The sequence below is a fragment of the Haemorhous mexicanus genome, chromosome 16 (genome assembly GCF_027477595.1).
Source record: "Haemorhous mexicanus isolate bHaeMex1 chromosome 16, bHaeMex1.pri, whole genome shotgun sequence".
Lineage (NCBI taxonomy): Eukaryota > Metazoa > Chordata > Aves > Passeriformes > Fringillidae > Haemorhous > Haemorhous mexicanus.
The window spans coordinates 5,812,011-5,834,750 of NC_082356.1; the positions used below are offsets into that span (position 1 = coordinate 5,812,011).

General features: G+C 53.7%; 1 protein-coding gene across 1 annotated transcript; it reads left to right on the top strand.

Moving 5' to 3' along the window:
• The first annotated feature begins 929 nt into the window (after nt 1-929).
• On the top strand, nt 930-22,532 carry LOC132334614 (serine/threonine-protein kinase pim-1-like). The gene is made up of 8 exons (XM_059860717.1): nt 930-1,150; nt 1,268-1,514; nt 1,631-1,681; nt 1,886-2,252; nt 2,895-3,071; nt 3,320-3,402; nt 5,197-5,310; nt 22,446-22,532. Exons 1-8 carry the CDS (start codon nt 930-932, stop codon nt 22,530-22,532), a joined length of 1,347 nt encoding a protein of 448 aa, XP_059716700.1.
• The last annotated feature ends 208 nt before the right edge of the window (nt 22,533-22,740 follow it).

Sequence of the window (22,740 nt, forward strand, 5' to 3'; positions counted from 1 at the left end):
CTTCCTGGTGCTGGCACAGCCCAAGTCCAGTGATTTTCTGGCACAGAAAGACAAAATTTGGAAATTTCCAGGTTCTGGCTCCAGCAACATCAAGATCTGGTGCTGCACACACAGTGCAGTGTGGAAAGCCAAGAGAAGCGGCAGCTGGTGGCTGCAGAAGTTCAACCTTGTTCTCCACAAGAGGTTCTTAAAAAGAACAGACAGGAGAAGATTCCTGGAAAACTGAAACAGCTTTCCAGAAGTGACATGAAAACAGAAGACACAATCCAGGACGTTTTCCTCTATTTATTTCTATGCTCCCCTTCTCCATGTTGCACTACTTCTCCATCCCAGTAATTGTAGATGCACCTCACCTACAAAATTGGCGACTTAGCAAGTTTTAGGCACTCTAAAATACCATGAGCCACACACACTTTTCCTTGCCCTGTTTTTACTGGAAAGCAACACTGGAGATGGAAGTGCAGTGCTGGGGTCAGGTAAGAATCCTACACCAAGGGAAGGTGCCCCGACAGTGTTTGACCCTCAGCAAGGACAATGCACAGCAGGAAGCGAGGGGATTGCTCTGCCAGTGTGCAGGAGTCAGGGCTCTGCATCTGGGCTCAACCCTGCAAAGTTCCCGTGTTCGGACAGACGAAGGGGCTGTCCCCGGGGCGCGCGGAGCTCGGCCGTGGGGCTCGTGGGGCGAGCGGGGAACGGACACGGGGACGAACGGCACCGGGGCTTCAGTTGCAGCGGCGGCAGCGGCGGCAGCGGCGGCAGCGACAGCGGCGGCAGTAGCAGCGGCGGCAAAAAAACAGAGAAGCCTCTATACTCTTTTTTTCTTTTTCTTTCTCTCCCTTTCCCGCTGTCGGGCACTCTTCTCTCGGGGCCCGTTTCCCGGCGTTCCTCTCCTCTCCCCGCCTCCCTCTCTCCCCTTGCCTGGCCCGGCCATGCCCCCGGCCCGCCCCCGGCCCAGGGCGGGGCTGCGCCGTCCCCGTCCCCGTCCCCGGGCGTCCCGCCGCAGTCTCGCCTCCGCCCGGCTCTGGCCGTACTGGCGGTGCTGCTGCTGGGCGGGCATCGGTGCCTGGGGCTCCGGCGGCATCGCCGCCCTTTTTTTCCGCCTGGCCCGAGCCCGGCCCCGGACCCAACGCCGGGCCCGACGCAGGGTCCAGTCTCGACCCCGACCCCGGCCGCGGCTCCTCCCGGGGCCCGCAGAGGACACACGCGGCGCGGCCGCTTCCGCCGCCTCCGCTGCGGCTTCCCCGGCCCGAGCTCCGCCGCTCGGCAGCGCGGCCGCCGGCCCCGAGCCTCCCGTGTGGCGTTCCCAAGAGCGAACGCCCGGGGATGGCCGGCCCGGGGCGGGTGAGGGGCGCTCGGGGGCCGTAGCTGGCCCCGGGCCGAGCGCTGACAGCCGCGTCCCGCCCGCAGGGAAGGCGCAGGAGGCCCTGCAGGGGCGGTACCGGCTGGGTTCGCTGCTGGGGCGCGGCGGCTTCGGCAGCGTCTTCGCGGCCACGCGGCTCTCGGACGGCGCCCCGGTGAGCGGCGGGGCCGGCGGCGGGCGCAGGAGGAGGGGGCGGAGGAGGAGGAGGATGGGGCTGTGCCTGGGCAGGGCGGGCGGCGAGCTCAGCCCGCTCTTCCCCTTGGCTTGCAGGTGGCCATCAAAAGGGTGCCACGGAACCGCGTCCGGCACTGGGGCGAGCTGGTGAGTGAGCGGGGCCAGCGGCAGAAGCCGGGGCTGCCGGGCGGGGATGAGCCGAGGTCCGGCAGGGTGGAAGCTGCCAGGACGGCTCGAGGCGGAGCGGGCGTGGGGCCAGTGCAGGGCGCAGAGCATCCCGGGCTGGGTGAGGGCTTCCCCAGGCCTGGCACGGCATCGGCCCCTACTGACGGCATCGTGCTCCTCCCGCAGCCCGACGGCACCAGCGCACCGCTGGAGATCGTGCTGCTGGACAAGGTGTCCACCGGCTTCCCCGGTGTGGTGCAGCTGCTGGAGTGGCTCGAGCTCCCCAACAAAATTGTGATGGTGCTGGAGCGGCCAGAGCGGTGTCAGGACCTGCGGCATTTCATTCGGGCACGGCGGTTCCTGTCCGAGGAGGTGGCGCGGGGGCTGTTCCGCCAGGTGCTGGAGGCCGTGCGGCACTGCACCAGCTGCGGGGTCCTGCACCGCGACATCAAACCAGAGAACATCCTGGTTGACCTGGCCACCGGGCAGGCCAAACTGATTGACTTTGGCTGTGGCACCTACCTGCAAGACACAGCCTACACGCACTTTGCAGGTGAGCCTCCACAGGGGTGTGCTCCTGGTGCTGGCATCTCATGGCTCAGCATCTCCCAGGCCAAGCTGGCTGTGGCAGAGGGGATTCTCCCTTTTGCTGCCAGTCAGGGGACGGAGTCTTCGGCTGAGTTGCTTTGGAGGGGGGCTGGGTGGGGAGCCATCTTCCAGCCCTGCTGTCAGCCTTTGCCAGCCACTCTTCCCAGGATGGGGGCTGGGCTGGGGCAGCCAGCCCGACAAAAACCCCCGTGGGTGGGGGTAGCAGAGAGGGGTGGCCAGAACCTGTGCCCCAGCCAGTTTGTTGTGCAGGCGAGAGGAAGGGCTTGGACTGCTCCACTCGCCCTGTTTGCCTTGGCTTCATAATATTTTAGGAGCAATGCAAGCAGGGAGGATAAGGGAATGTTTTTTCCCCAGCACAGAGGGGTTTTCCCTTTGCATGTCATGGTCAGGCCTAGCCAGGGCTGCCCTCTTCCAACACCAGTGGCTTCTTTTGCAACCCTGAGTTTGTGCACAAGTCCCAGGTGCTGGCGGGAGGGCAGTGGTCACCCTGTGTGCCACTGATGCAGCCCCTGCCCACCCAGGGATGCTGGGGCCAGGCTGTGGGAGCAGCAGCATCCCCCTGCTGAACTCCATCTGTATTCCATAGGAACACCATCATACAGCCCCCCAGAATGGAACCACTATGGCTGGTACCACAGCGAGGCAGCAACGATCTGGTCCCTGGGCATCCTGCTGCACCAGATGGTCTGCGGGGAGCACCCTTTCAGGAGGGGCTGGAACATCTGCTGGGGCCAGCTCTCACTGCCACAACGGCTCTCTCAAGGTGGATCCTCTTCTCTGGGCACGGGGGGAATACCAGTGCTGGGAGCCAGCAGCGGGCTCGTGAGCATCCTGCTCTGGCAGCTGCTGAGGAGGTGGCACATGTCCTGCTCTCCTCCAGAACAGGGAATTGATGGGAAAGTTGAGGCCCAGCTCTGGGCGCATCCAGAATGGCCTGGGCATGGGAATAGTGGGGCAAAGCAGACAGGAGCCTTCTCCAGCTGAGCGGCAGTTTCTGCTTTCTCTCCCCAGAGTGCAAAGATCTGATCAGGTGGTGTTTATCCGTGCACTTCTTGGACAGACCCACATTAGAAGATCTGTTCTGTGATCCTTGGGTGCAGGATATTCCTCTGCCATAGAAGAAGGGAGAGAGTCCCAGGCACACTTTGATCCCGGGCCCTGGTAAGTTCCAGCTCCACACACACCTTGGCAATCAGAAGCAAAGGAACCCAGAACCTTTTTGTGCTGCCAGTGCCACTGCCCAGGGGTCATGGGATGGGAACATGCAGCCCTTGTGCTGGAGCTGAGCTGCTCTGCCCAGCACTGGTGGCCGCCATCCAAGCTGGTTTTGCTTGTCCTGGTTCCCTGACAGCTGGGGCCCTGGGCAGAGCCCTGAGAGCCTGGTCTCACCGCAGGGAAGGAGAAGGAGCCCCTGGAGAAGCTGTACCAGGTGGGGATGTTGCTGCTGCTGCTGCTGGGGACAGCGAGGATGACATCAAGGATGACAAGCTCTTCCTCAGCCTGGCCACCGGTGGTTGAAGGTGATGGACTTTGATTCTGGCACCTTCTTCAAAGCCAAAGTCCACAGGGAATTTGCAGATGAGTCCAGAGCTGGGGAAATGCTCCCAGATTTGGGCATTGCCCAGCCTGGCAGGGAAGCAAAGGTTCCCCCTTTGCTGGGGCAGATGCAACTCATTCTTCAGTCGGCTGCCCAGCTGCTTTTTGGTAGGGCTGGAGGGATGGGCTGGGGTGGGTACAAAATGGGAGTGGGCTCCTGGCCCTGCCAACAGCCCCAGCACCCACCATGGCCTGGGCTGGGGCTGGGGCAGCCAGCCCGACACAAACAAACCCCATGGTGGGAGCAGAGGTGGGACTCCAGAAGCTGTGCACAGCTGCTTTGCTGTGCAGGCAAGGAAGGGCTTGGGCTGCTCCACTGCCCTTGTTTGCTTTGGGATCCCCGTGATTTTGGTGGCCAGTGCAGGGGGGAAGAGAGAAAGTGAGGGCTTCCCTCACCCATGGCTGGGTTTTTCCCTAGCATGTAGGGGTTGGGCCTTCCTCAAGGCCCTTACAGAGATAAGAGTTTTTCCCTTTTTTCTTGTTTTCCCTTTTTGTCTCCAATCTTTTTTCAATAATGTGTTGTTTGTTTTTCCAGAGCAAGCATACTGGGTGGTCCAACGTGGATGGGGAAGTGCTTGGGAGCAGCTGTGGCGTGGATGGGCCGTGCCCTTGGGGAAGGCTGAGGACATGGTTTGGGAGCAGCTTTTCTTCCAGCCGTGGATGGCGTGAGGTGGGTCCCTGTCTGCTTGGCAGGGTGGGATCAGAGCTTTTGGGAGATGGCAGCAAGCACAGGAGCATCCTGCTCTGGGCAGCTGCTGAGGGCTGGATGTGCCGTGGCTGGCTGCAGGCTGGGCACATGTCCTGCCCTCCTGCTCTGTTCCAAAGGCAGCAGGGATGGGCAGCTCTGGGCACAGCTCTGGGCACAGCCAGCATGGTCTGGGCACCGCAGGCCTTGGCACAAGGGGACAGGATCCCTCAGCTGACGGGCAGTTTCTGCTTTCTCTCCTTGCAGCTGGGCTCTGCGGGTGCTGAGGCTGCTCTGGGCTCTGCCAGGGCTCTGCTGGGCTCAGCCCTGGGCCCAGCTGGGCTGGCTCTGCCCTCACATTGCTCTGACAGCTTTGCATCAGACGAGCACGTTCTGAGCACAGCGCCTGAGCTTTCTGCTTTGGCAGGTGAGTGAGACTCTCCTGCAGGCCCAGAGATTGCAGCTGGGGACACACATCCAATTGGCAAGGACCCAGACTCTCCACAGTCCCATCTAACCCCCTGGATCTGCACAGGGTGTTTTGTCTGTCCCGTTCTTCCTTCTTTATTGGCTGGAATTGTGCAATTGCACTTTCTTCCTCCTCTAGAAGTGCCACGAGTGGGCCAAGGCTGGCGAGTGGGCCGTGTTCCTGAGGCAGTGCAGGCTGGAGCTGATGGATGGAGAATTGCCCTTCTGCACTTCCCAGCCAGAGCAAGAAGCCGTAAGTGGGACTTGGTGTCTTTAAGAAATCCCTGACAGTTTCAAATGGAATGTGCAGTTCATTACCAGGGTGAGGAGGAAGGTCATCTTCTAAAGGATTTGAGGATTGACAGAGTTTCCATTCCCAGTCCTGCTTGGAGCTGGAAGGGCACAAAGCAATTTTTGGGGTTTTTTTTTGCTTTAACCATAATTTCAAAAAAACATGTTGGAAACAAAGCCCACAATTTTAAAAAAGGCTGCTGAGGTCAGTAAGATGGATCCATGCCATCAGCCCATTTACAATGTAAATAACTGAGCTGACTTTTTAAGTAGATAATTTACCTCTTAATGCAAAGAATGTAACCCTTGCATTTATGGTTTGTTTTTTTCACTAACATTCTGTTATGTTTTTTCACTAACACTTTGATTTTATTCTTATCTTTTAGAATTTATCAAGTTTTTTTTTTCTTTTTCTTATTTTTCTCTTTAAATAGAAAACGTGGCCTTCAAAAGGAATGTCCTTTGCTCCTGGTTCCTGTGTGGAGCAGCTCCCTTCCTGCTGGCTGAGCTGCTCAGCCAGAGCCCAGCAGCTCCTGGCCCTGCAGGGCTGAGGCTTTTCCCCGTTGCTGAGCACAGACTGATGGAGCAGCACTGCTGAACACGGGCACACCCAGAGGGACCAGCAGCAGCTGCCTTTGGCCACCTGAGGCTCCAAGGCCTAAACTCCGAGCAGACAGGGCTGGAAGAGACTGGCAGGCTCCCTGCTGGCTGTGCTGCCCCACTTGTGCCTGGCCCAGCTTTGCTTGGGGCAGAGGGAGAACAAGGGGCAGCTCCCTGCCAGCCCCAGCCCAGGGACCCCTCCAGCCCCAGGGCTTGGGGCACTGTCAGCACCTGCTGCTCCAGCCAGGGCTTCTGCTGGCCCTGACAGCAACAGCCAAAGTGGGGCTGATCCTGAGGGAGCAGCAGCAGGGCCTGGATCTGATCCCTGACTCTGGTCCAGGGCTGCACAAATGACCCCACAGCAGCAGCAGCAGCAGCAGCAGCACATGGAGCTGACTTTCAGCACAGCCCCTGCCCCTCTTCCCTCCCATGTGCAGCGGTGTCACAGCAGCCTGAGGCACCTGGGAGCCCCCAGTGCCAGCAGGGACTTGAGATGGCAGCCCTGGGCTCCTGGAGGTTGTGCAGGGAACGGAGCTGGGGACTCCCTGTCCATGGGGAGCTTCCAGATGGAAAAGGCTGCTGTGCCCAGGCAGCTCCAAGGGCACAGAAAGGAGGGTCTGGAGCACTGGATCTGTGCCAGTGCCACAGTCCTGGGCAGCAGCCAGCGAGCCCTGAGGGAACAGAGGACACAGCAAGAGGGACAGAACCAGGCAAGGTCAGAGACTGCAGAGAGCCAGACCCAGGAGCAGGAACAGCTGCTCCATTGCACTCTTGGAGAAAGCTCTTGGCTGGTTCAGAGCGCTGAAAGGTGTGAAGGGCAGAGAGGAGGCCACAGCAAACAATGCTCCTGTTTCCACAGCCTCCCCTCTCAGTGTCCCAGAAGAAATTGGATGGACTGTGTTCATCTCTCCGAGTCGTCTCGTTCAGCATGAGCAGCTCAGCACCAGGAGCTGAAGGAGCTGAAGCCTCAGGCCACAGGAGCTGGGCAAGAGGGAACTTTCTGAGCAAAGTCATGCTGCTAAAATAGCCCCAGCTGAATGCAGTGGATGTAACCATGGAATCCCAGAATCCTTTCACTTGGAAAAGACCTCTGAGCTCACCAGTGCAGTCGGTCACCCAGCAGTGACAAGCCCAGCACTAAACCACGTCCCTGAAGTGCCAAGGCCTGGACAGCAGCCCTGAGGGAGGCCTGGACAGCAGGCCCTGAGCCAAAGGTGCCTCTGGATGAACCTTCCACCCAAAGGTTATCTTTGTATCTGCTCCCTAATGAAATATGCATGGTCATTAGCACTGTGATAGATGTAGGCACTCCTCAGTGAAACATGCATTGACCTTTCTGTGTTTAGAAGCCAGACAAGGCCATGAAATCTGACATCTGGCCTTGTTTGGGGCTGAAGGATCAAAGTCACCTCCCTTGGTTCCTCCTGGGGCCCTGGCCAGGCTTTGGGAGGGAGCCAAGAGGAGCATGAAACCAGATGTTCCCACCCTAGAAGTGCTGTCAGTTTGTTCATCCAGCACTGTCAGAGCTGGGCCCTCTCCCAGCGGGGTTGGAGCCTCACCTGTGGCTGGAGGCACCTGCAGGAATTCCCAGTGCCCAGGAGTGGCTCTGCAGCCCTGGGCTGTGACAGCTTCCCCCAGCTGCTGTGTGGATCTGGGGGATGGAAAAGGCTGAGGGTAAATGCTGCTGGATCTTTGTTAATCACTGCAGGCAATCTTTGGTGGGGATGATTGGGTGCATTGCTGAGCTGCTCCTTTTGTGATTCTTTGCTGCTTTGAGCTGCAGGAAATGACACTGATTCCTTCAGCTGGAGTCTGTGTCCTTGGTGCTGACCCTGCCCACTGGTAAAACAGAACTGGCACAGTCTGGCCAGATGACAACAAAATGTCACTTGTTCAATGTAAATGTGAGGAATCAGTCCCATCAGAAATTCCCAGATGGGAAGCTCTTCCCTGGAGTTCCCTGGCTCTGGAGTGGGCTGAGGTCGGGGCACCGTGTGAGCAGTGGGGCAGTCGGTGAAAAGAAGCTGCACCCCTGGATGTCTTCAAATGCATCCAAAAATTATATATGGAAAAGGAAAAGAACTTGTGGGTTTGGGCAGACAAAGATGGATTTGTTAAGAGTTCATTGGAAATATCACCTTCAGAAGGAACAATTATTGTTGGAATGCTCCCACATGGAGCAAGAAAAGAAGGTTTTAATCTTGAGATCAGATGCATTTGTGCAAGTGAAATATTAATATAATAAATAATTATATATGTATTTATAGTATAATAGGACCTTTATATATTTTTTATATTTTTATATGTATGTCTATATCAATCTATATCTATACCAATATGAATATCTACATATAAAAGAATAATAATGTGAAATAGTGCTGACATTACTAATTTGGTAGCTTTGGCTTCTCAGGGATGTAACACTAAATTCCCTACAGAACAGGATTGGCCAGGACCCTAATGTCAGTGGTCAACTTTGTGAGATTGTATTCAATGAAAAAAGGAGGAAGGGATGAAATTGGCTATTTTTACAGGGTTTGCTGATACTGTGATGCAGAGTGCTTTGTCTGTTCCTGTGAAAAATACAGTGATTAAGCCTGCAGGGTTTTTCATGTAGCAGACTATCCACAAGCTGCAGGACTGGTTGAACGGGTGAAGGGGTTGTGAAAAGAGCAGTTGAAAGAATGAAGAGATGGGAACCTGTGCCCATGGAGAACCCATCTCCCAGATGTGCTCCATGCCCTTAACAATGGCCCACTGGGGAAATGGAAACCCCCTGGCTGTGCAGGGCTGCACCCAATTTGCAAATACAGCCATGGGCAGTGAGACTTGGACTGCCTGGGAACTTGTTCTGGCTGGGATGGCCCCTGGCAGGGCCAGCCCAGAGGCTGCAGGGCTGGGCCTTCATGCACTGGAATTAATTAGGATAAATTCAAAGCAAATGAGAGCTATCAATACTGAAACAGGAATTGAGATTCCTCCAGGACACTTTGCTTTGGTCACTGCTCGCTTGGAGCTTGGCCTTGCAAAGTGTTCATGTCATGGCAGGAGGAATTGATGCAGAATATCAAGGAGAAATTGCAGTAATTCTGTTAAAGAATAGTGAACAAGTTTGGATTATTCAAGCCCATGACAGGGTAGCACAATTATTGAAATTGCAATTTTAAGAAAAGTTGTGAAAAAAGGAGCTCCACCTCCAATCACCACCATTTGTGGAGATAAAGGGTTTGGATCCAGCAGCCCTAATAATGGAGCCAGAGTGTGGGTGTGGAGGCCAAAAGGCCCTCCCGAGGCAGCTGAAGGAACAGCTCCTAGGAAAGACAACTCTGAGTCCTGAAACCTGGGCAGGAGCAATGGGAATGTGTCCCTGCAGCCAAGTGTTCTGTGTGAGACCCAGCAGATCTGACAGGATATTGTTTTACACATCCTGCCAGAGCAAATCTCCCTGTTTGCCCCAAGGGCCCCTTTGGAAAATGCTCTGATCCACAGGGCTCCATGTGCAGGCTGCTGTGACCCTGAGGGACTTCCAGAGGAATTCCATCCAGGAGCCTGGGTGCCCCTCAGGGACTGGGACCCGGCCCCCTTCCAGCCAGAGGGGAAAGGGCCCCCCCAGGCCTTGTTAGGCACAGACAACATGGAAAAGCTGAACAGCAAAGGGCCTTGGGGCATTATTCTGGAATTAAAAAGGCACCAGCTCCATGGACAACAGAATTATTGTTCCCAACTCGAATGAGACTGAGAAAAAAGAATGAAGAACTGTGTCACTAAAGTGCTGCTGATGTCTGTAAGTTGTACCTTGATGGTCAGCCAGAATCTTTGTCTGCACAAACACCTCTAGTGTTTCACCAAGGGGTGAGTGATCAAAATGGAATGATTAGTTATGAAAATGTGAAGATCAGGGTAGCCAAAGCAGTGCATGTCACCAATTGCTGGGGATGTTCTCAGCTGGAGTTGGGAAGGATGGGGTTCCCTTGGAGGGCCCACCCTGTGGGGTGGCCAGAGCTCTGTCCCTGGGCTCTGACTGTCACTGTCAGTGAAGGGACAGTGAAAGAAAACACAGGAATACAAGTATCCTTGGACAGGATTCCCTGAGATTTCCCTTCAGGAGAAACCAAACCCTGTTCTAGTTCTAGAGGCCCCAGTGTGAGAGGATTTCTGTGCTTTTCCATCCCTGCCAGTGTCAGTAGAACTCGGGGTGCTGGAGCTGCTCGGTGTCAGTGTCACACCACTCTTGGCTGCAGGGCCACCATTTCGGGTCCTTCAGCAACAACCACAAGGAAGAGTTGGGGCCCAGGGAACATTTTCCCCCCAAGGAATGCCTTGGCTTTCAGCAAGCAAAAGATTCTGGTTCATCCTGTGCCCCATGTGTGCTGCCCTGTCCTGTGGAGTTTCCATGAATAAGCTGAATGGATTATTAGCAGAAGTAGCAACTGATCCTGTTGAAATGTGCAATAGCACTTAATTGAAGCAGAAGAGGAGGTGCCTTTATGCCTAATATGGAAATCTAAACTGTGTTATTGAAAGAATTGTTGAGGGTTGTAGTTCATTGTAGGTCTGAGGACCGATCAAAGTACCAAGGCCTGAACAAGCCCTGAGGCAAAGTTCACCTCTAGATGAACCTTCCAACCAAATGTTAGATTTGTATCCACTCCTTAAGGAAGCATTATTACCAACATGATCTGTGTATGTGTTCCTTGATAAAAAGTGGATTTATCTTTCTGTATTTAGAAACCAGAGCAGGCCCCACCTGGCCTTGTTTGGGCTGAAGGATCAAAGCCAACTCCCCTGGTTCCTCCTTGAGCCCTGGCCAGGCTTTGGGAGAAAGCAGTGAGGAGAATGAAACCAGATGTTCCCAGAGTAGCAGTGATGTCAGCTTGTGTGTTTAACAGTGTAAAAGCTGTGTCCTCTCCCAGCGGGCTTGGAGCCTCCTTGCCTGCAGAGGTGGAGGCCCCTGCAGGAATTCCCAGTGTCTGGGAGTGGCTCTGCAGTCCTTGGCTTCCCCAGCTGATGTGTGGATCTGGGTGATGGTAGAGCCTGAGGGGAACTGCTGATGGATCTTTCTTTAATCACTTCAGGCAATCTTTGGTAGTAATGACTGGATGGATTGCTGAGCTTCTTTTGTAATTCTTTGCTAACGATGATGTGCTTTGCTGAGCTTATCCTTTTGTAATTCTTTGCAGCTGTGCATGATATAAATGACACAATTCCTTAAGCTGGTGTCTGTGTCTTTGGTAGTGACCCTGCCCACGGGTGAAACAGGGCCCCCTCTTGCCTAAGTGTTCCCTGGCAAGGCAAAATCCCTCCCTCCAAAATTCCCTCCCTCCTCTTTGTCCCCCCCTTCATACACTGAGCATGATGTCCTATGGTGTGGGGTATCCCTGGGCTCAGTTGGGGTCCCCTGTCCTGGCTGTGTCCCCTGCCCAGCTGCCCCGCAGCCCCAGCCCCTCCCCAGCGTGGCTGGACCAGGGGCAGGACAGGCCTTGGCTCTGCTGCAGCTCAGCAAGAACAAAACCATCTCTGCGTGCTCAGCCCTGTGCTCAGCACCCGGCCCAGCAGTGCCTCAGTGCCAGTGTCTGTGCCCTCAGTCCCTGCCAGGGCTTTCCATGGCAACTGCCAGCACAGGTGAGCCAGGTGTCACCCCCAGGGACGGTTGCCATGGAAACAGTGCCCAGCACTGCCCCTTTCTGTCTGGCTGACCTGGCCTTTGGCCCTGGCAGTGGCGTTGGCTGCTGGTTCCTGGTGCCTGAGCGGCCAGCGCGGCACAGGGCAGGTGGCCATGGCACAAGCCCCCAGCCAGGGATCCCCTCTGGCTCTGGGCAGTGACACCAGCACTGAGCAAGGGGCCCAGGGCAGGTTTCCATGGCCACCAACCACCACAACTGGTCTGGGCATTGGTTGCCATGGCACCAAACTAAGGAATGGGTCCCCGTGGCCGTTGCCATGGCACCTGGTGGCACCAAGGAGTGTCACTGCAATTGTACCTGGAACAGCCCTGGCACCGCTTTGTCCTGAGGGCTGCCTTGGCAGCCGAGGGCAGCAACAGCTCTGCAGTCAAGTGGCCATGGAACCTGGCTGCAGAAATGGCTCCTTGGGCTGGTTTCCAAGGAAACCTGAACTGATGGGGTGTCCATGGCACCCAAACCCAGCAGTGGGGTCACTGCAGTGTCCATGGCAACAGTCCCTTGCAATGGCCCACTGCATGTTGGCATGATGATCCACCCTCACAGCTGGCCCAGGGCAGGTCTGGAGTGCTCTTGGTGGCACCTTGGGCTTGGCACACACTTGACACAGGTGCCATGCTGTGTCACCATGGACACTTGCTTCCTCCAAGGCTGAAGGTGTCCCAGTGGCACTGGGCTTCCATGAGGCCATGCTTTGTCACAATGGAGCCTTGGTTCCATGAGATTCCATTGTCCCACAGTGGTCTCCTGGGTGCCATGGGGCCTGCCTTTGTCCCAGTGGAACCTTGCTTGCAGGAGCCTTGGCAATGTCCCAGTGGCACAGGGGTTCCATGAGACCCTGCCGTGTCCCAAGGGGCCCTTGGCTCCATCAGGTTCCATTGTGTCACAGAGCTCTCCTGGGTCCCATGAGGCCTTGGTCTGCCACAGGGGTGTCTTGTTCCTCCTGGGCCTGACAATGTCCCAGTGGCACCTGTGTCCCATGAGGCCCCACTTGATCAAAGCAGAGCCTTGCTTCCATGAGATTGCCCTGTGTCACAATGTTCTGCTTGGTTTCATGAGAACCTGATGTGTTGGCAATTGATCCTCGGATCCATGAGATTCCCTTCCATCACGGGCTGTCCTTGGTTCCATGAGGCCCAGCTTTGTCACAACTGGACCTTGGTTCCATGAGATTCCATTGTATCCCAGCGGTGTCCTTGGTTCCATGAGGCCCTGCTGGGTCCCAGTGGAGCCTTTGTGCCATTCATTCCATGGTGCCACAATGGTCTCCAGCATTCCATGGGGCCACGCAGCCAAAGAGTGGGCCCTTGGTTCCATGAGTTCCCATTCCATCAGGATGATCTCTTGCATTCCATGAGGCCCTGCTGTGTCACAGTGGAGCCTTTGTTCCCTGTGTTCCCACTGGGACACAATGGTCTCCAGCGCTCCATGGGGCTGAGCTGTGAAACTCTGGGCACTTGGTTCCATGAGATTCCACAGTGTCACCATGGTCTCCTGGGTCCTGTAAGAATTCAGACTTGGTTCCATGAGATTCCATGGGGTCACCATGGTCTCCTGGGTCCTGTCACAATTCAGACTAGGTTCCATGAGGTTCCACGGTGTCACTATGGTCTCCTGGGTCCCATGAGGCCCCTCTGTGTGTCACAGTGTTTTCCTTGGTTTCCTGAGAAGCTGATGTGTTGACAGTTGGCCCTGGGTTCTTTGAGATTCGATTGCATCCCAGCGGTGTCCTTGTTTTCATAAAGCCCAGGTTTGTCACAATGGAGCCTTGGTTTCAGGATATTCCATTGTGTCACAATGGTCTCCCCACTCTCTGAGGCTGCACTGTGAAACAGTGGACACCTGCTTCCATGAGATTCCGTGGGGGAACAGTCAGTTCTTTTGCTTCTTCTCTGCCAAGGTCGGGATTAAATCACAAGACAGTGTTTCTTGTTTGGACTCAGGTGTTCATTAGCTCTTGTCTATACAACAGTCTCACGAGCTGTGAGTTCTGCAGCACTTCGCTAACAAGCTAAAAATGGAGCCCAATCTCTCTCTCTGCAAGGTCTTTTAAGGATAAACTGTCCAATTAAGAGATGACACCTCAAGTATTTTTCCTTTTAACCCAATAACCAACCACCCGTGCCTGACAACGGGGACTCCTTTATCCAATTACACAATACCACCCAAACCCCAGGAGGAGGAAGAGAGAGGACAAGGGTGAGAAGGAGGAGGAGGAGGAGGAGGAGAAGAAGGTGAAGAAGAAGGAGAAGGAAAAGAAGAAGGTGAGGAAGAAGAAGAAGGTGAAGAAGAAGGCAAAGAAAAAGGATCAGCCTCTGCCCTGAAACCTCCATCTTGCTTTATTTATATTACTATACTCTAAAACCTTAAACTCTAAGTTTTCCACCATGTGCTATTACACCCTTCCATTCAAGGGTGTAATCCCAGTTCTATCATTCCATTTTGGAAGCCTTCTCCACAGCCTCAGGTCAAATGCAGTGTTCTCTTAGGGGTCAGTGTCTGTCAGCTCAAGAGCCTAAAATTCTCAGCAGCCAGGATTCCAACAGGTAACAATGTTCTCCTGTGTTCCATTAGGTTCCATCAGGCCCGGCTCTGTCACCATGGACACCTGGTTCCATGAGATTCCATGGGTAACAATGTTCTCCAGTGTTCCATCAGGCCCGGCTCTGTCACCATGGACACCTGGTTCCATGGGCAGTGGCCATGTCCCAGTGGCACCTCTGTCCCATGGCACCCCGCTGTCTGACAAGGGACAGTTTGTTCCAGGACATTCCATGGAGTCACAGCGGTCACTTGGGTTCCCTGCAGGTGCCTGGGGAGCGGGAGCTCAGCCCAAATAACCTGGGGGTCCCTGGGCTGGTGTTTTTTGGGGGGAATCTTTGGATCTTGCAGGGCTCCAAAGCTGAGCCGCAGATGCCCCTTGGGACAGAGTGGAGCATCATGGAAGCCAGGAGATGCTCATGGAAACCAGGAAACCCTCATGTAGCCAGGAGACCCTCATGGAGCCAGGAGACCCTGATGGAAGCCAGGAGACCCTCATGGAGCCAAGGCTGCAGCAGGACATAGAGGGACCTCATGGAAGCCAGGAGAGCGCTGTGAGGCTGTGGAACAATGCAGCACTGAGGTTCCACTGGGGCTTGACAGAAGCTCCTGGAGACAAGGAAGCTCTGGGAGCCTCCGGAATCAGCGTCTGCAGGAGGATTTTCTGCTCCCTCCTGGGATGCTGGGGGACAATAAAGCCTGAGGCAGCCTCCCAAGTGCCCGGCTGTGTCACCAGTGGGGGCCACATCTGGGGGGACGCCCTGTCAGCCCCGGCCCTGCTGCTCCTCCTGGCCAGGTGTGGAGCTGCTGGGAGCCCGGGCTGGGGGGAATCCTCAGGGCTGTGCAGGGAAAGGTTCACCACGAGCAGCACTGGAGCGAGATGTGCAGGCAAAGCCAGCGAGACAGCAGAGAAAGCCAGAGAGCAGAGCAAGGGACACAACAAACGCACCAAGAGCAGGAGAGCAAGTTTTCACAGAACTTGCAAAGGGCAAAATCAGCTAAAACCAGGTTAGAGTGAAGAACAAGGAGCACCAGGCATGGGCTGATGATCCAGGGAAAAAGTTCCAATGTGAGGAGGACTACAGAAGCCTTCATCAAAAGACCACCAGAAGACTTCCGAGCACCACAGGAGGAGCTGACCCAGGCGCTGAAGCCACACACGGCTGTAAAACCGTGACACAGCTTTATGCAAATGTGAGCATGCTAATGAGGTGTTGTAATTGGGACTTTTAAAATGGAACTGAAGGCTAAAGGAGATCGAGAGGGTTTTTGACAGAGAGATCCCCCTCGCTCCCAGAGCTGGACAAACAAATCCCTGCTCTGACTGTAGACTTTGATTTTCTGGCCCAGTTTGTCCCACTCCACCTTTCCCTCCCCTCTCCTCCCCTGTCCCAGCATTCCCCCAGTCCACAGCTCCCTCCCAGCTCAATTTGGGGGTCTCATCCCCCTCTTTCCCCCCTCCCTCCAGCCCCTTCCCCATCATTCCCCCAATCCCCAATCCCCTCCCACATGCTTGGTTTTGGGGGTTCCAGGCCCCTCCTGCTCCTTTTGGGGGTCCCGACCCCCCTTTGGTTGAATTTGGGGCCCCCGCCCCCTCTCTCACGGCGTTCCCAGCACCACCAGTGCCACCAGTACGGCCCCAGCTGCCCCCGCACGCCCCATCCCCATCCCCGGGGTCACCTCCCCCCTCCCCAAATTCCGCTCCTGAACACTGATGAGTCATCAGCGCCCCGTGCTCTGATTGGCCAGGATCTGTTTTGGGGTGCGGACGGGAGGAACTGGGCACCCCCAGGAGCCCCTCGGGTTTGGGGCTTTTGATCCCCCCTTGGCCCTCGGGGCGGCCCTGGGGCCACCCCAACACCCCCAAAATGGGGAGGGTCCCCGGGGCCCTTTTGAACCCCCGGGAATGGGCTGGAAGCATCAGGAGCCGCCCCAAAAAGGGATTGAAGGGTCCGGGCCGGGAATGGGGGAGGCTCTGGGGATGGCTCTGGTCCGGATTGGGGCGGGCTGGGATTGAGGGAGGGTCCGTTCAGCGGCTGGGGAGGGGCTGGGACTGGGGGAGGGGCTGGGACTGGGGAGGGGTCCGGGATTGTGGGGATGGGTCCATTCCGGGACTGGGGCGGGGTCTCTCCCTGGGATTGGGGCCCGGGATTGCGTCAGGATCTCTCCCCTTGCCGATCTCGTTCCCAATCCCGATCCCGCCGCTGTTCCCAGGGAATGGCTCCGATCTCAACCCAAACCCAGGGGGTCAAACATTGGGGTCAAACACCCCAAATCCTGGGGTCAATCGTCCCCAACCCCAAATCCTGGGGGGTCAAACACCCCCAAACCCAAACTCTGGGATCTCAACCTTCCCCCCCCAGCCCGAACCCCAATTTTTAGGATCAAATCCCCAAATCCCAGATCCTGGGGTATCAAACACTCCCCAGTTCCCAAACGTTGGGGTTAAATCCCCCTGACCCCAAATCCTGGGGTTTGAAACATTTGGGGTGTCCAACACCCCGTTCCCAAAGTCTGGGGTCAAAAACCCCCAAATGCCAAATCCTGAGGTGTCAAACAGCCCCAACCCCCAAAGTTTGGGGTTAAAGCCCCCAATCCCCAACTCCTGGGGTTTGAAATGTCTGGGGTGTCCAACTCTCCTCATCCCCAAAGTCTGGGGTCAAACCCCCCAGTTCCCAAACTTTGGGGTCTAAGTCCCCCCGATCCCAAACTATCAGGGGATGTCAAATCCCCCTGATCCCCTCAACTTTGGGGTTAAATCCCCCCAAATCTTGGGCTCAATCCCCCAATTCCCAAACTTTTGTGTCAAAACCCCCTGATTCCAAATCCTGGGGTGTGAAACATCTGGGGTGTCCAACTGCCCTGATCCCAAAAGTTGGGGTCAAACCCCCTGATCCCCAAATCCTGGGGACAAAATCTTCCAAACCCCAAATCCTGGGAACAAAAACCCCCAAATTCCAAACCCTTGGGTGTCAAACATCCACAATTCCCAAAGTCTGGGTTCAGAAATCCCCAAACCCAGAGGCGCCAAACCCCGCCAAGCCCCAAATCCTAGGATCAAACCCTCCCAATCCTCCAAGTCTGGAGTCAAACCCCCCCGACCTCAAATCCTGGGGTGTCAAACACCCCCAAATTCCTGAATCTGACATCGAAAACTCCCCAAACCCCAAGGTGTCAAACTCCTCTAAACCCCAAATTTAAGGATCAAACCCCCCGATTCCCAAAGTTTGGGATCAAATACCCCCAGATCCCAAATCCTGAAGTGTCAAAAACCCCCAAATTTTAGTATCAACCACCACCCCCCACCCCCCCCCCCACCCCAGTCCCCAAAATTTGGGATTTATTTGGGATTATTTGGGGCAGCTCCAGGTGCAATGTCTGCAGAGAGACCCTGGGTACAATGCTGGGAAAAACCCCAAAAACCCCTCAGGAAGCCCAAAACCCCTGGGGGCTGGGGAAGAGGACTTGGGGTGGGGATCTGGGGTGGCAGAAGGGGATTTGGGTTGAAAGAAGAAGGATTTGGGGTGAGGAGATTTGGGGTGGGAAAAGCAGGATTTCAGATGGAAAAAGGAGATTTTGGGGTGAAAGAAGGAGGATTTGGGGTGGGAAAAAGGGATCTGGAGTGGGAAAAAAGGGTTTCGGGTGAAAGGAGAAGGATTTGGGATGTACAATAAAGGCTTTGGGGTGGAAAAGGGGGATTTGAGTGGGAAAGGGATTTAGTGTGGGAAAAGGGGATTTAGGGTGGGGAGAGGAAAAGGCAAATTGTGGTGGGAATTAGGGGATTCAGGATGGGGAAAGATTTTGTAATGGAAAAAGGGATTTGGGGTTGAAAAAGGTGATTTGGGATGGGGAAAGGGTTTGGGGTGAGGAAAGGGGATTTGCAGTGGGAAATAGGGGTGGAAAAGGGAGATTTTGGGATGGGAAAAGGGACTGGGGACACACAAAGGATTTGGGGTGGAAAAAGGAAAATTTGTGGTGGGAAAAGGAGGATTTGTGTGGGAAAAGGAAATTTGGGGTGCACAAAGAAGGATTTGGGGGGGGGGAAATGATATTTGGGATGAAAAGAGATTTTGGGGCTGAAAAAACGAGGATTTGGGGGGGAAATGAGGATTTGGAATAAAAAAAGGAAGGATTTGGGTTGAGCTGAAATTACCTGGGAAAGTGGGGGCATGTGGTTGTTTGGGGTAGGGTCAGGACCATTTTTTTGACAGTTTTCTGGGATTTTGGGGTGTTCCTATGGGATTTCGGGGCAGTTCTATGGGATTTGGAAGCAGTTTTAAGGGATTTAGGGTGTTTTGGGGTGGTTTTGTGGGATTTTGAGGTGTTTCTATGGGATTTTGGGGCATTGTAGAGGGAGTTTAGGATGTTTCTTTGGGATTTGGGGGTGCTTCTATGGGATTTTGTGGCAGCTTGAAGGTATTTGAGGTGATTTAGGGTATTCAGGGGCAGTTTAAAGGATTTTGGAGATGTTTGGAGGGATTTCAGGGTGGTCCTATGGAATTTTGGGGGGTTTGGAGGGAGTTCAGGGTGTTCCTATGGGATTTTGGGGTGGTTTGGAGGGATTTGGGGTGTTTTGGGGCAGTTTTTGGGTATTTAGGGGTGGGTTTGGGGCAGTTTTTCAGGATTTTGGGGTATTTCAGACCTGTTTTTTTGGGTTTGGGGGTGTTCAGGTGGGGTTTGGGGTGTTCTGGGTCCCTTTTTGGCGAAGGAGATCTTCCTGGTGCTGCTCTGGGTGATGCTGGAGCCCTGCAGGGCCTCGCGGGCGGCGCCCGCCTGCACCTCGGTGTCCAACTGCACCCAGGCGATGCCGCGGCGCCCGGGCACCAGGGCAGCTCCTGGAACCCCGGGAACCTGGGATGGGAACGGGGCCAGGAGAGCCCCAGACACCCAGGAACGTTCCCCAGACACCTGGGAATGTTCCCCAGATACCCAGGAATGTTCCACAGACTCCCTGAAACATGCCCCAGACACCTGGGAGTGTTCCCCCAGAAACCCGGGAATGTTCCCCCAAAAAATACAGAAATGTGCCCCCCCCAAATTCAGAAATGCTCCCTGTGGAATAACAGTTTTCCAAAAAATGTCCAGAAATGTTCTCAAAAAGAAATCCTGAAACATTCCCCCAAAAAGTCAGAAATGTTCCCCAAAGAAATCCAGAAATGCTCATCCAAAAAATCCTGGAACATTCCCAAAAAATGAGGAACTTTTCCCAGAAAATTCAAAAACATTCCTCCTCAAAAATTCCAAAATCAACCCTGTTCTCCATGCAGAAACATTCCCAAAAACTGCAGAAACATTCCCAAAAATCCAGAATTTTCTGCCTCAAAAATGCAAAAACATTCCTCCAAAAACCCCAAAATTCCCCCTCAAAAAATATTCCAGAAATTCCCTCAAAAAATCCAGAAGGCACAAAAATTCAGACATTGCCCGCTAAAAAAACCCAGAAATTTCCCACCAAAAATGCAGACATTCCCCCCAAAATCCCGATACTTTCCCCAAACAATCCAGCCCCAAGCCCCCAAGCCCCCCTCACCCCCCCCAAGCCCCAAATCCCCCAATGCCCAAAGGCCGCCCGGAATCCCCAGAGTGCTGGGTTTGCCCCAGATCTTCCTGGGGGCAGAGCATGGAGAGCATCAGCTCCTTGGGCTCCTCAGGAGCTGGGGCAGGAACAGGATGTGCTTTGGGGCTTTGCCCACAGCTGGGCAAACGGGAGAAAAACCCCAACATCAGCAACAAACCTGCCCCAAACCTGCCCCAAGCAGGCCCCAAATCTGCCCAAAGTCACTCTGGATACAGCAAACAATCTGCCCCAAATCCCACCAAAATCCTCCATGGTTTGACCCAGGGCTGTCTCAGCATTTTTAAGGATTTTTCAGAGTTCCAAGAAATGATCTCTCAGCTCTGTGGGAAGCCTCCTCTAAACTGATGGCGTTGTGACATCTCCTCTAAGGAATCAGATGCAGCCCCAATTATTATTACAGAACCACTCCAACAGTTTGCTGGGTTTAAAGCATCTCTGTGCTGGGGGAATTTTGGAGGAGACAGCTATTGGATGGTTCATTAGTCTGTCACCCCCAGACCTTCACTCCTAAGTGCCAGTCTCAAGAGCCTTGTTTTAAATTACCTTTAGGGAATTCTCTCCCACTTAGAGCTTGGGTGGTGGCCAGGCCTCAGCTCTGCCTGGACGGGAATTTGCCAACAGAGCCAGATGTTTTCTGCATCAAAACTAGATTTGAGTTGCTTTGACTTGGCAATCTGACCCTCTAGACATGACAGTTGGACTATTTTTAAAGGGAGCTTGGGAATTATTGTCTGGAAATAATGATCCAAGTCCCCCCTGAATGGAGGTTTGTCAGCTGTTTGCAGACTCTGGGATGATGGTACATTATTTCAGAGATTGCTATTTACCTAATTCCACCTATGTTGTTAGTTTTGTCTGCTATTTGAAATATTCCTGATTGTTGTATCCAAATTATTCCTAATTGCTGTAAGTTTCTTGTCCACTGCATGTATTATTTTACTGTGATGTTGCTTCATACTCATAACAAAAGACATGCATCTCATTCTTAAAAAACCAAAAAGAAGAGGAATGGACGCCTTAAGAACGTTCAGATAATGCAAATTGTACATGAGAAATTTGGACAACTAATCATTCTGAATGATGCAATATTTACATTAGAAATTTGGAAAAAAGATCATCACATCTAAATCCCAACTGAGTGCACCACAGTGAAGCCCAATTGATTCATTACCTTCAGGAGAAGATGTGCCTGTGTTTTATCATCAGCAGCTCAAAGCTGTCACCTGTTCATTCCATCAGACACTGATCAGCTCTGAAAAAATGAGGCCCAGGGCAAAGAGAAATAACCTCATCACCTTGCAGCCTCTGTGGCCAGAGCAGGAGCAGGAGGAGGACTGCCAAGACATGGCTGGGTCTGGAAACTGACAGAGGCACTTTGCCAACAAAAGCCTCATGGCACCCTCATGGTACAGTGCTCCTACTGACCTTCTCCAGTTATTCCCTGTTCCAGCTCCCAGGAGGACATTCAGGGATGGCAAAGATCAACATTTCCAGCTAATGGACTTTCTCACACTTCTCAACTAATTGGAAACAGTGGTCATTTCTTTCCATTTCCCAAAGAGACATTGAACATTATTCTTCTGTTTTCTCATGCTGCAAAATCCTGTGTCAATGACTTGATAGAATTTGGTGAGTTTTGTTGATTGTAATTGCTCTTTTATCTACCTTATCCCATATCTAATAGATAACCAGTGATAACCTTGATGAGATAATACCCTCACAAGAGTGAGCAGTTTCAGCATCAGAACATAGGAGCCTTTTTTAAATGAACAAAAAGGAGGAGATGCCATAGACAGGTAGAATAATGATAAAAGAAAGGCCCTATGAAATCAGGCCTTGCTCTGCTCTATTAACAGCTGGCCTCTCATCTCCTCTGAGTGCAGCTAAGCAGTTACAAGTTCCCATGTGAAGCTATTTTGAGAATGAGACTTTGTGAACAATCTATTCTGATGGTGAGAAACAAATGCACCTGCAACAACAAGGGATTTGTGCCATGAGAATCAGTGAAGAGAACAGGTAAACAATACAATAGAGAGACAAGTAAAATCTATTTTATTAACAAATATTAGAATAACCGCTACAAAATCTATTAACTAAACTTGCACATGAGGTCTGACAAACTGTGTAAAATGAGCTTTTTGCATAAAGAATAAAGCCTTCTTCTCCCGCTCAGCTGGGTCCTTGGGGATTTCAGTTCCCCCCCTTCTTTAGGGCCATGGCTTCCTTCTTTGGAGCTTTTGGCTCCTTTTCTGCTGCTTGGGTTTTGTTCCCTGGCATTTTGGTTTTCTTCCTCTCTGATTCTTTGGTGACCTTCTTCTCTGGAGCCTTGGTTTCTTTCTTCTCTGCAGCTTTCTTTTCCTTCTTCTTTGGGGATTTTGTTTCCTTTTGTGGGATTTTGGTTTCATACTTCTCTGGGGATTTGCTTTTCCCCTTCTCTGCTTTTGGAGGTTGCTTCCCCACAGAGACTCCCTTCTTTCCCTTCTTCCACCTCTCCTCCTCCTTCTGCCTCTTTTCTTCCTCTAAGGTTTTGGCCTCCTCCTGAAGCTTTTGAGCAGGCTGCTTCAGTTCCCTTCTGCAGACAAAACAGAAAACATGGCTGAGAGTCCCACCAGAAACTTGGGCTCACCAGTCCTGGCTGGCCCTGCACTTAATTCCTTCACCCTGAGGCCATTTCCGTGAATTCTCCTCAACCCACAGAGGCTGGGAACATCCCAAGTGAGGGCACTGGTGGAAGGGGACCTCCAGGACCAGCCAAACCTGAGCTTTGCCATCATCAGCTCTTGACTGTGCAAGCTCCCTCTCAAGGCACAGCCAGAGCCCTCCAGCCCAGTGCCAAAGGCTGATCCACCAGCTCTCTGTGCTGGTGCTGAAAATGCCCTTTGTCTCTTGGCTCCCCAGGTTAGAGCAGAGCACAGATTGCTCACATCTGCTTCTCTCTCCTACCATTCTTACTCAGCTCATTCAGCCCCTTCTCCCTGGGCACAGCTGAAGC

Excerpts from the sequence above, each read along its gene's own strand:
- LOC132334614 (XM_059860717.1), top strand. The coding sequence starts at position 930 with ATGCCCCCGGCCCGCCCCCGGCCCAGGGCGGGGCTGCGCCGTCCCCGT. Across the intron at positions 1,151-1,267 it reads CGGGCCCGACGCAGGGTCCA|CGCGGCCGCCGGCCCCGAGC; the intron begins GTCTCGACCCCG and ends GCCGCTCGGCAG. Across the intron at positions 2,253-2,894 it reads AGCCTACACGCACTTTGCAG|GAACACCATCATACAGCCCC; the intron begins GTGAGCCTCCAC and ends TGTATTCCATAG.